General features: G+C 43.5%; 1 protein-coding gene across 20 annotated transcripts in view; it reads right to left on the bottom strand.

Annotated features, from left to right (window-relative positions):
* Nucleotides 1-12,843, bottom strand: part of susd1 (sushi domain containing 1) — a 93,115-nt gene that overhangs the window by 28,905 nt on the left and 51,367 nt on the right. For 16 of the 20 annotated variants that reach the window (XR_005942752.1, XM_041185599.1, XM_041185597.1 and 13 more), the window contains 4 exons: nt 12,097-12,276; nt 6,432-6,611; nt 2,542-2,721; nt 46-128 (listed from right to left, as the gene is read on the bottom strand). Coding sequence is in view for 19 of the 20 variants with exons in the window: in XM_041185599.1 (XP_041041533.1) it covers nt 46-128; nt 2,542-2,721; nt 6,432-6,611; nt 12,097-12,276 (623 nt within the window). In the remaining variant the exon portion in view is untranslated. The remainder of the gene's footprint in view (nt 1-45; nt 129-2,541; nt 2,722-6,431; nt 6,612-12,096; nt 12,277-12,843) is intronic. The other 4 variants (XM_041185600.1, XM_041185607.1, XM_041185608.1 and 1 more) reach the window with 2 other exon arrangements.

Genomic DNA, 12,843 nt, shown 5'->3' with positions numbered 1-12,843 from the left:
AACTTTAACAGAAGAGATATCTAGAAGTCTTGCATTTCCACTTACTGAATATGTGTCCTCAGATCTGGATCCAACCCGGTCCCTTCTCCACTTCAAGCAGGATTCATTAAATAGAATAAAATCATTAACTATGAACGACAAAAAAAAAGACCCACAGTGTAACTGATTTCAACCCCAATAAAGATAAAGAATATAACCTGGAAGATGTTAGAATTTAATTGCTCCACATAGCATTACTATAGGTCAATTACAGAATTGTGCATTGGATTGTGCCGTGTTCTGGAATATCACCAGTAAGTGAAGTACATCATCACTGGCAATACTAAGTGCCACTTCAGCTAATGAGCAATGGATTATCAATATAACATTAAAACATTTGAGGAAACCAGCAATTGAACGCAATTATTAGAGAATGTATTTCAGTCGGTAACCAACTTTTGCTTTGCACTACTTTCCTGAGACAGAAATGAAATACTTAAGTACTCAGATAAAATAACGTTATCATTCTGACATTTCTAAATATTTACTTTTGGTGTTGCTTCAACCAGGAATAGTAGCCATTCATCTATAAAGTAATTTATATAAGTTTTTGCTAAACTTAAGTTAAGATAACCTCAATGTCTATCCTCATTAAGACAGAGAGAAGCTCACTGTCTAACTTAGCCAGAATGTAACATCAGATGTCAAGATCCAAACTGGCTCAGTAATGTTTCTCTGAATTCTTAAATACCTGGCAAGTACACCATCCAGTTCTCAATAACTCTATTGCTTTTTGGTTTCATCTTGGGATGTGAGCATCAGTGGTAAGGCCAGCATTTGTTGCCCATTCTTAGCTGCCCTTGAACTGAGCAGCCATTTTGTGGGTCACATGTTGGCCAGACCAGGCAAGGATGGCAGATATCCTTCCCTGAAGGACATGGGTTTGTATAATAATCTCTAATAGCATCACAGTCACCATTACTGAGACTAGCTTTCAATTCCAGATTTTATTAATTGAATTTAAATTCCACTAGCTAACACAGTGGGATTTGAACCCAGAGCATCAGTCTGAGCCTCTGGGTTAATGGCCAGTGACATTACCACTACACCACTACTGGTGTACTCCATAGAAGAAAATTTGGACTGTGGGTTTCCACAAGCCTCCATCAATATTGATGAGAAGCGGGATGACTGGCTCAGCTATGATTGGCAGCTGCAGACCCCAATCTTCCTGGGATCCAAGAGCTGCTGTTGGAGATAGCATGAAAGGAGGCACCCATAGGTCAGAGAGGTAAATCCCAAAATAGGGCTCCCATTTTTCAGCGATAATGCTGACAAAACTGTCTGCGTTCACCGTCAATACTTTACTGAAACTGACAGCAACTCTGGAAGCCTGCATATGGAGAATTATGATCCATGGACAGAACGAGGGACCCTCCCCCGGAATCCCATTTTCAGGCTTCCCATGTGGTGACACGTCGCTAGTTGAGTGCCAGCAGTGGCGGGATAATGCCTTTAAGTGGATATCAATTGCCCTCTTCAGGGCCTAAATTAGCATCTAGGCAGAAAGGGCATTCACGAAGTTAATCGGGCTGAGGTGGGAAGGTGGCGGAGTACCCAACCCGTGCACTCCCATCTGATTCTCCAAACCCGCTGCCAGGGGAGGGGCATTAAATCCAACCCTTAGCCACACTCTAAACGTCCTTGATAAAGCTACATCTTATTGAATAAGATGTATCTGGGCTTTTAAACAATCTACTGCCTTTATTATTACTGCTAAATACCCACACCTGCCCTGAAAGAATAAATATATATGTTTTGAACGTCAAAGTTCTCCACCATGATCAGAAATTCTTCATGAAGTCTGTATTTTTTAAAAACTTATGAGTTTTAGCTTCCATTTTATCCGGTCATGATCTTGTATTTCCACGTCTAAAAGCTTAAATTAAAAGTGAAGGATAGCACACTCTTAACCAACTGGTTTTCTGTTTGTGTGAATACTTAAAGGCGATTGGCTGCCGACCGACATCACTGTTGCATTGCCAGATTTAAACTACCATTGGGAAAGGGGAAATCCACACCACTGAGATTGTTGAATCTTTGTGGGAAGCTTTCTTAAACGGTCAGTGGCGAGGGTTATTGCTTTGCAGGTGATCGCAATCTCCAGGGCTGTGAAATCTGGAGTGGTGCAGATAACTTGTGGGTTTTCATGGGATTGACTTGTTCTCCCCCTCCCCTTCCATTCAAAATAAAATGTCCACACTCAAACTCAGATCTGTCCAACATATTTCTGTTGTGTTAGCACTCCAAGACTACCTAATAATTCAAGCTAAACTTGTTCTGTGCAACATTAATACTAAATGCCTTTGTATCCATTTGGGTGAAATTTCTCCATTTGCCACAATACAATTTGGTTGATGTCTTTGTTTAAAATAGCTAGCAGAAGAATTTAGACTGAATACATTAAGTTGTTCATTACTAGTACCTTAAGAGAGATTACAATCCCTATATTTTTTTAAAATGGGATTCACAGTAATGGTGTTAAATTTAAAAGAACATTACCTTTACACAGCAATGTTACTTCTTCCCATTGTCCTGCTTCTGCGCAGACTGACATATTCCTTCCTGACACAGTGTAAAATCCATCTTTGCATCTATAGTGGACAGCACTCCCTTGTCTTGTACTGCGGTACCTGAGCAGTTCTGCATGTGGTACTACTGGCGGGATCCCACAGTCAATCTCTACAAAAGATAAATGGTACAATGATCCCATCTCAGTCAGGGCTCCTTCAGTGAAATGCATATTTTCATCCACAACAGTGGTGCCCAACTGGTGTGTCGCAAGCCACATTCCAGTTCTAGCATTGCAACCCAGGAGAAAAATCATGGGCACAATTAGAAAGAAAAATTTTATTTTTAAAAATTTTATATACACATTTTTGCTTATTGGTGGTTAGCTGAGTTGCCTAGAGGGCTACTGTGTGGATCAGAATAATGCCAAAAGTGCAGGTTCAATCTCTGTTCTGGCTGAAGTAGACATGAGACCTGCCCCTAAGAGTGGGAAGCAATGCCAATCCAGCACTAACAAAAAAACCTGGCAAGGAAACAGCTCAGGATGCAGCATAAGCAGAAACTGAGCCAAAGAAAAACAAAAATACCTGGAAAAACTCAGCAGGTCTGGCAGCATCTGCGGAGAGGAACACAGTTAACGTTTCGAGCCTGTATGACTCTTCAACAGAACATAAGGACAAGAGTCATACGGACTTGAAATGTTAACTGTGTTCCTCCCCGCAGATGCTGTCAGACCAGCTGAGTTTTTCCAGGTATTTTTGTTTTTGTTTTGGATTTCCAGCATCCGCAGTTTTTTTGCTTTTAACTGAGCCAAGGACTTGCCTTTGGACAGACCGTGCATTAATTTTAAAAGATATTAAAGGTGGGTGAAGATGTTTGGCTGGACAGACACCCAAGTTTATATGTTAGAGCCTCCAGGAATATGCAAAGCCAGAGTGGAAAATCTTTAGGTTTGGTAGACTAGGGGGCAGGATGACAAATTGATAATGTCCAGGGCAACTAAAAAATCAGAAGTAATGAGACAAAATGATTGCTTCATTTGGGAGCTGAGTTGGTGGGGTGAGGGAAAGGAGGGTTGGGGAGATGGAGGCAAAGCAAAGTTTCTATGAGAATTAGGGAGAAAATTAACATTAGTGCAGCTGAATTGTAGGATCAAGTGTGTTCAAAACATTAACACTGAGGTGAAGTCACCCTGTATTTTGACTTTCACCTGGCTGATTGCCAATGACTGCAAGCACATGTATCTCATGCCATCTACGATGCTCTTGAATAATTGATCCCACCTCTGTCCCATCGATTGTGGTGCGTGACAAAATGTGACCTTATCCCCGTCAGGGACCGAAACCATTTTGGAGTCGTAACGTGATCAAAAAACCCGATGGCAAACCGGTTAGCAACCAGAGGATGCAGATTTAAGGTGATTGGCAGAAGGACCAGAGGCGACATGAGAAAACATTCTTTTTGCACAGCGAGTTGTGATCTGGGGTGCACTTACCTGAAAGCTGGAGGAAGCAGATTCAATAGCAACTTCCAAAAGGGGACTTGAAGGGAAACACTTACAGGGCTTTGGGGAAAGAGTGGGGTAGTCAGACAAATTGGATAACTCTTTCAGAGAGGCACAGGTATGATGTCCCAAATGCCCTCTTGCTGTGCTGTAACATTACATGATTCCATATTCAGCCATTACTGTAATATCCTAATACCCCATGCTCTTGTTGATATAATGGCCACATGATTGGGAGAAACGGGATACTACAAGCTTGGACCTGATGAGAGCCAGTTTAGTGATAGAGTTGAGAGTGGGTTATGTTGGCAGGATATGAGCTGAAGGCTAAAATTGTCTTGCAACATAATCCAATTATTTCACGCTGGTACCCGAGTCTTGTTTAAAAGATGTTTTATCAAGGTTACTCTCTTCTGCTGTACTACAGAGAATGCTTAAACATCATCACATTATGAAACATCATATAAAGACAGACAGACTTGCATTTATACAGCATCTTTCACAACCTCAAGCCATTCAAGAATGCTTTACAGCCAATGGGGTACTTTGAAGTCTAGTTGTTTGTTGTGCAGGATACATGGCAACCAACTGGCGCACAATAAGCTTTCACAAACTATGTGATAATGACCAGATAATCTGTTTTTGTGACCTTGGTTGAGGATTAAATATTGGTGAGGGCAAGGGAGGACTCCCAAGCTTTTCTTCGAAGTGCCTTGTCATCTTTTACATCTACATGAGAGGGCTGACAGGGACTCAGTTTAATGTCTTGCCCAAAAGATGGCACCTCTAATAGGATAGCACACCCTCAATACTGCACTGACAGTGTCAGAATCACAGAATCACAGTGCAGAAAAGGCCCTTCGGCCCATCGAGTCTGCACCGACACGTGAGAAACACCTGACCTACCTATCTAACCCCATTTACCAGCACTTGGCCCATAGCCTTGAATGTTATGACATGCCAAGTACACATCCAGGTACTTCTTAAAGGATGTGAGGCAACCCGCCTCCACCACCCTCCCAGGCAGCGCATTCCAGACCGTCACCACCCTCTGGGAAAAAAAGTTTTTCTTCACATCCCCCCTAAACCTCCTGCCCCTCATCTTGAACTTATGCCCCCTTGTGACTGACCTTTCAGCCTAGATATTTGTGACAAGTTTCTGGAGTGCAACTTCAATCCATAACTTTTTGACACAGGAAGTGTTGACCACTCAGCCATGGCTGACAATTATAGTCCAACCCCCAAACAGCCTAAATGGACTTTTATTCCTGAACAGGTTCAGGTAATATGAATCAACAGGAAACCGGATTGTGTACAGTCAAGTCAACTAAATGGCTGGTTATGACTCAAAGGCTCATTAAAAGTTGTCCTGCAGGCAACTGAAACTCCAGCTTAATCTAAAAGTTGTTATGATCAGCCCAAAAGCTGTCTGATCATCTAGGTTGTTCTCAACAACAACATGGATTCATTTAGCGCCTCTACATGTAGAAGGACAAGAGCAGCAGACACATGGGAACACCACCACCTGCAAGATCCCCTCCAAGTCACACACCACCCTGACTTGGAAATATATCGGCCGTTCCTTCACTGTGGCTGGATCAAAATCCTGGAACTCCATTCCTAATAGCACTGTGGGTGTACCTACACCACATGGACTGCAGCGGTTCAAGAAGGCAGCTCACCACCACCTTCTCAAGGCCAACTAGGGATGGGCAATAAATGCTGGTCTAGCCAGTGACTCTCACATACTGTGAAAGAATAAAAAAAAGTAAAATGTCCCAAAGAAACGTTAACAAACAAAATTTGACACTGAGCTACTTAATGGGACATCAGGACCAGTGGCCAAAAGCTTAGGCCAGGATTTCCTGACCCACTGCATTAGGGGGATGTTGCGAGCCAGCCAAATGTCCATTGACTTTGGTGGACCGGAAGATCCCAGCCTTAGTCAAAGTGGTAGACTTTAAGGGGCATCTTAAAGGTGGAAAGGAAGCTAGAGAGGCACAGGGGTTTAGGGAGGAAATTCCAGAGCTTAGGGACCAGGCAACTGACAACAGTGGTGGAGTGAATAAAATTGGAGATATGCAAGAGGCCAAAATTGGAAGTGTTGCGGAATCTGAGCTTAAAAGGAGGTTTGAAGCACAAGTCCACCATGTATATGTACGGTCAGATGACCACCAGTGATAACTAATTATAAGGCAGAAGTTCATGCCATCATGAAATGTTATAAAAAGAGTTTTTTCTTTCAATGTTCAGGTAAATGGAAAACACATCAGATGCAACACGTTTTACCACAGAACTCTGACATATTAGGAGTATAATACTCCCACAAACACCTGCTCCTCTTTTGGTTGTCTTATGCACACGGGTCCTTTATTACCTGTACAAGCGAAATTAGCTCCTTCCCATTGTCCTCGGGCAGAACAGACCAATGTGCCATTTCCTCCTTCATTTACATAACCAGCCTTGCAAAGATACTGGACTTCACTTCTATACACTGTCCCTCTGACTGAGGGTGGCAATGTATTTGGTACGTGAGCTGGGGTTCCACAATCTACAGCTATGGAGAAGAAAATTAGACAAACTCTAATCAACCTTCCAGGAATTGATAATCCTTTATTATGCGCAATGATTATTTTAAAACTCTCATCCTGGTTTACTGTTTCATGGCCTTGCCCCCTTCCTGTCTCTGTAACCACTTCCAACCCCACATCCCGCTGAGGTCTTTGCACTCCCCCAATTCAGGTGTCTTGTGCATTCCCATTTCCTTCACTCCAGCATTGGCAGCCGTGTCTTCAGCTGACTGGGCCCAAATCTCTGGAATTCCCTCCCTAAACCTCTCCACCTCTCTCTCTTTCCTCCTTTAAGTCACTTTATGAAACTTCCCTTTTGAACCAAGCTGTTGGTCACCAGGAGGTAATACCTCTTAATATGGCTTGGTGACAAATTTCAACAGATAACAATGCTGCTTGGGACATTTTACTATTTTAAAGATTCTAGATAAATGCAAGTTGTTGCTGTTGTCACATTGTGTTGTAGTATTTCTCTGAAATGGCCTAGCCAGCCACTTAGCTGCATCAAACCACTACGAAGGGTGGAATTGTCCCATATTTGCACTAAGTGCGGTAGCGGGCGGGAAAAATGATGTTTACCCACTGGCTGGAATGGTGGCTTTTCACCCCGTATCATCTCAAACCCGCTGCATTAATTATGCATTCCTGGAATACACACCGTTTCCATGGTGGGCGGGCTCCAATTCGCCTGCCACGCTGTCACCTCGCCGCTTCATCATGCCAGGCACTACATTCAAAGTATAGCCTTTTGGACGCCGTGGAGGCCCCGCTGTGATGTCCTCTACCCCCGCTCTGGCCGCAAGAGGGTAAGCAACATTACTACTCCGGCTCAGTAGGCGATGGCAGTGGTGATCAGTGCCAATGTTGCATAGAAGAGGTTGGCCATCCAATGCAGACAGAGGGTGAGTGATCTCATCTGTGCAGCCAGGGTAAGGCAACCATCTCATCACTCTAAACTCACACACTCAAGCCCATCACACATTTACTGGCATCTCACTCACTGCCATCTCAAAGGACATCACCACTCATTCTCACACGCACACCCTCACATGTCCACCTGGCCTCATCTCCTCTGGAGACTGCCTCCTCAGCCTTCATCATCTTGAGGCCACTTACACAGATCAATTTTGTGCCCTCACACACCCTGGGATACCCTCCTGCCCCAGTACAGCCCTCATTCTGCAGCCTCTTCCCTTGCCTGAGGCCACTTCTCCCCAAGCCCTAGCCCTGCATTGGTTGAAAAGCCACCCACACCTTACGGTGGTCTGGTAGGTAGAGACCTGCCTGTGAGTCCCCCCTAAAAGGGATGTGGTGCCACCTGTGAAGCCTGGCACTGATGACAACGAGTGCTGGCCGAAGCAAAGTAGGCAAACAAACCTTGAAGTCCCGAGCGAAGTGCAGCTCGCCAAGTGCACACCATATGTGTGCTGTTGTGAAACACGTCAGCATGTTTTCTTGCCAACGTGGGTGGATGATCCAGCAGGGGGGACAATTCCGGCAGGCTGGCCTAATAATGATATGCAGATGTATTACAATGAGGTTCCCGACGTCCAATGGCGGGAAACTCAACCTGCCATGGGCAGGCTGAGTGGACGATCGGAAACTGGTTTCACACTGTCGTGAAATCAATCGCGCCATATTGTCCGCTCACGCCACCGAACATGCCCGACACCGGTGGGCACAGAAAATCCCAGCCGCAGTCTCCCTCCCTAACAGCAATGTTGGTGAACCCATATCACATGGACTGCAGCGGTTCAAGGAGATGGCTCACCACCACCTTCTCAAGGGCAATTAGGGAAGGGCAATAAATGCTGGGCCTAACCAGCGACATTCACATCTCAATAACAATCAAATAAAACAAAACTGGAGGAACAGCACCTCATCTTCCAACTAAGTACTTTACAGCCTTCCAGACTGAATATTGAGTTCAACAACTTTAGATCATGAACTCTCTCCTCCATCCCCACCCCCTTTCCGATCCCCCTTTTTCCAATAATTTATATAGATTTTTCTTTCCTCACCTATTTCCATTATTTTTAAATGTATTTCCATCCGTTGTTTTATTTCTACCTTTTAGCCTATTTCGATTCTCCCCCACCCCACCCCCACTAGGGCTATCTATACCTTACTCGTCCTGCTTTCTACCCTTAATGTCCCTATTAGCACATTTCTTAGATAATATCACCACTGTCAACACCTCTTTGTCCTTTTGTCTATGACATCTTTTGGCAATCTCCACCTATCACTGGCCCTCTATCCAACTCCACCTGTCCCACCCTCCCTTAAACCAGTTTATATTTCACCTCCTTTCTATTTTTCCCTGGTTCTGATGAAGAGTCATTCGGACTCAAAACGTTAACTGTATTCCTCTCCGCAGATGCTGTCAGACCTGCTGAGTTTGTCCAGGTAATTTTTTTTTTGTTCCAAATAAAACAAAAGTTTTGAGCCAGATAAGGGGTTGGAACTTGTTGGTTAAATAACAGCATGGTGGTGAATCATGTCATTATTAATGTGCAAATCACCCAGCAAGTTCAAGGGATTAAGAGATACACCTTGAGTAGCGAATCTCCAGAACTAGGCGAATTTATCCTGCTCTGCTGATTGCAAGTGACATCTCGCCCTTAGCCTCCCCAATACCTTTAAGAACTTGCAGCATTATCACATTAATTGTTCATTAAACTCACTGCAGAAAGTGAAATCTGATCATTAACAGTATAAGTACCTTTTCAATGACATGATAATTCTTAATGGAATGCCAATCAACCACTCAGACCTAGAAATTGAACAGTTTAAAGTGTGGAGTTTCATACCTTTGGGTAGTAAATTGTTGTTAGAGTTTAAAGACTTATAATGTACATTTTCCTTACTTTTCTTTTATGTCTCTTTCTCTCTTAATCCAATCTTACTTTCCCTCTCTATTTCTCTTTCTGCACTTGACTTTTGACTCTACTTCTTCTTATTTCCTTCTGTCCTTCTTCTGTTTCTTTCTCAATTCTTAAATCTCATGGGTTATGGAGTTAGCCCGTTGGCCCCATCGTTCACCAAGGTCCCCCATGGCCCTTACTATGCCACTACTGGCTCACATTCCCAGTGAGTTACAGTGCAACTAAATTTTGAGCTGAAGTGTGAGCATAAAATCCTAACTAGCGATGCGTGCCTCAAGTCACACAACATCAACAAACCAGAGCTAATATCATTTGACAAGCACAGAGTTATTGATTGGGCTGGGAGAAGGGATTGTGAGTCAGACCGTCTAATATTTCATTCTGAGCAGCCTCAATGTCCTGGAGCTTGCTAGTTTTCTGGAGGAATAAAGGAGAAATTTCCCAGAGATTTTCCTCAAATAGGCATATATCTTTTTAAGAAAGAAAGGAAGGAATTAAAGGATGAAAAGAAAGAAAATTTGTTTTTTGTAAAACCATCATGATGGTTGGTACCGAATTGTTTTGACGATACAAATAAAACAAGTAATCATAATTTGTAACGTAGTTATAGACAATCATTAAAGTAAAAATAAAGTGTAAAATAATAAAAGTATTACATAATCATGGTCATTTCAGCGTACAAATAATAATAGTGTGATGCAAAATGCAGATCTCCTTAATTTGCAGAATAGGAATGAAGGATCTACTGTTCTCTGCATTTTGTTCCAAAGCCCATAGATCATATGCTGTCAGGTTGAGTTAATTAAATTCTCAATCATTTATGTTGTAATGGTGTTGGTTATAGAACATATCTGTTGAAGGTGTATTTGTAGCCTTTTGTATGTTCATAGGAAGTTTTTATTAACTATTTACACATATACAGTGAAGGGTGCAGTCAAGGAGCTATCTCCATGTCTAGGTCTTAACACATCTCTGCTCAACACCACAATGACCCAGTGGGCTTCTGATAATACACGAAACTTCATCCACTGGTGGGGTGAAGTTTCATGTCCGTTTTGTAAAAAATTAATAAAGTTTATGTGTTCTTTATTAAAATGTCCCATCTCGTGTGACATTGTCACATGAGGGGGACATGTTAATAATTTTTTAATGTTTCTATTTTTAATGTTTTTGACCCTGTCACTAATATCCCTGAGACAGTACTTAGTCTCAGGAAGCAGTGTGCTCTTGCACGCGCATGTGCACTTTGACAGATGGTGAATCCCTCCCCTCCCGGCACAGGAAGCGAATAGCGCTTCCAGTCGGGCAGGCCACTGGGCAGGCCTTAATTGACCCGCCCACTCAAAATGGCAGCGGGCCCGTTTCAGTGGCAGGGATCGGCTGTCCGCCTGCCATCCAAGGGCAAGATTCTGCCCATGGTCTTCCCCAGGAGTTAGCATTACTAAAGCTTGGGTAGAATAGTTGGGGCACTGGTGATCTTTGCTTGTCATTCATTCTTTTATTCATGAGTACACACGTTGATAGCTGTTAATCCTTCAGCACAGATGCTAGCACACATTAAGCCTTTGAGGCACCTGGCTCTCAGTGGCTGTAACACCTACTGAAAGCGAACAAAGGAACTGGGATAAAGCGCTCCCAATCCTTCCATGATCCTACGTTAGTAATCTCCCTCAGTCACACACCCCTGTGAAAACCTTCTGTTCGTGCAGCCCTTCCTGCTTCGTGCTCTCTCAGCCATCAGCAGTCATTATGCCCCTGGTCCCTGAAGCTTCTTCTCAAAACATTTCTGCCTAGGGTTGCCAACCCTTTCGGAATGGCCGGGAGTCACCTTGAATCGACATTAATCTCCAGGTAGCCAAAGAGAGCCTTCTGGGAGATTTTAAACTGCAACATCAGTGGCAAACAGAGCAGATGCGCAGGCTGGGCTGGCCAAGGCAGAGTTCCTTTCTCTCATCTGTGTTTGTCTGTTCTTTAATACAGGTTTATGATTATGATTAGATGATATGCTCATTCGGCAAGCACTGCAGGCATGCATGTGTGGGGCCTGCAGCACTGCCCTCAGTGCTTGCCGGATATTCAGACGCTCCAGCTGGCTGCTGATTGGACACGGCCGCTTCGCTTCCGAGTGGAAAGCGCAACAAGGTAGTGCTGTGGCTCAGGTTGGTTAGCTTTCTGGCCCAGGACTTGGAAATGATCCGGGGCAGTGGGAGCTGGAGCTAGCTTATAGGTGGGACCCTCCTTCACTCAGGGCAGTCCAAATCCAGGGGAGGGGGCTTATCATCGGAATAAACGTGTATTGCTTGTGTTAACCTCTTTAGACGGGGAGGTATTTCAGACAGAAATGATTCCCTGGGAATGTGTTGGTATTTTTAAATATTCCCCAGCCTGCTCCAGCCATGCTGCTGGCTTTCCATAACATCACTTCCGCCAACGTCTTCCAAAATATGTCCAGCCAGAGTCAGCAACCCCTATCTCTGCCATGCAGCCACTTACCAATCTTCAATTCTCCCCTCAAGGTCTTTCTCTGTCCTTTTACCAACCTGTTTGCCCACTATTTGAGAGCAAATATAATTTCTGGAGCACTGACCTTCACATTCCAGGTTTGCTCCTTCCCATTGTCCCCGGGCGGAGCAGATGGATGTGTTGTTTCCTCTCACATGCACATAGCCAACCTGGCACAGGTACATGACCGTACTTCCATAGGTTGTGTTAACTGGGGGATATGACACTGTGTTCAGTAAAGCTGATGGTGATCCACAGTCAACAGCTGAGGAGACAGGAACCCAAGTTTATTTCATTTACTTTTCTGAGTATTGGTGAATTTCTAATAAGCAGAAACTGGAACCTCCAAACCAGCTCTACTCCATAACAATTAATTTGCACAAAGCAAAATCGACAGAAGAAAACAATGAGATGAATGTCCAATCAATCTCCCCGGCTGAGGAGAAATCTTGACCAGGACATTCACTGGGAGAAATTCACTACCTTTCCTTGGAAAAAGGCAGGGATTTTTTTTAATGCCCAACTGAAGAGGTGGATAAATTCCCGTTTTTAATGTCTCCTCTGAAACCACATCCCCAACACTGGGGCATAGCAACAGGAGTTAGGCCTTCAGCCCCTCAAGCTGGTTACTTATTAAGGAATTCAAATAAAAATAAATTGTCAAGAAATATATTCTTAGGAAATCCATTGTGTGGAATAGAACATCTTTTCTGTCAATATTATCCATAACAATATTTCATGTGAAGTGTTTAATGATGAGTCACTTGCTTACTCAAACCCATTCAAAAGAAACACTCCAAACATATACTGAGAACAAAATTGTTGTCATTCA

The sequence above is a fragment of the Carcharodon carcharias genome, chromosome 4, assembly GCF_017639515.1.
Source record: "Carcharodon carcharias isolate sCarCar2 chromosome 4, sCarCar2.pri, whole genome shotgun sequence".
Taxonomy (NCBI): Eukaryota; Metazoa; Chordata; class Chondrichthyes; order Lamniformes; family Lamnidae; genus Carcharodon; species Carcharodon carcharias.
The sequence above is the reverse complement of the archived record's forward strand: the minus strand, read 5'-3'. Positions and strand labels throughout refer to the sequence as shown.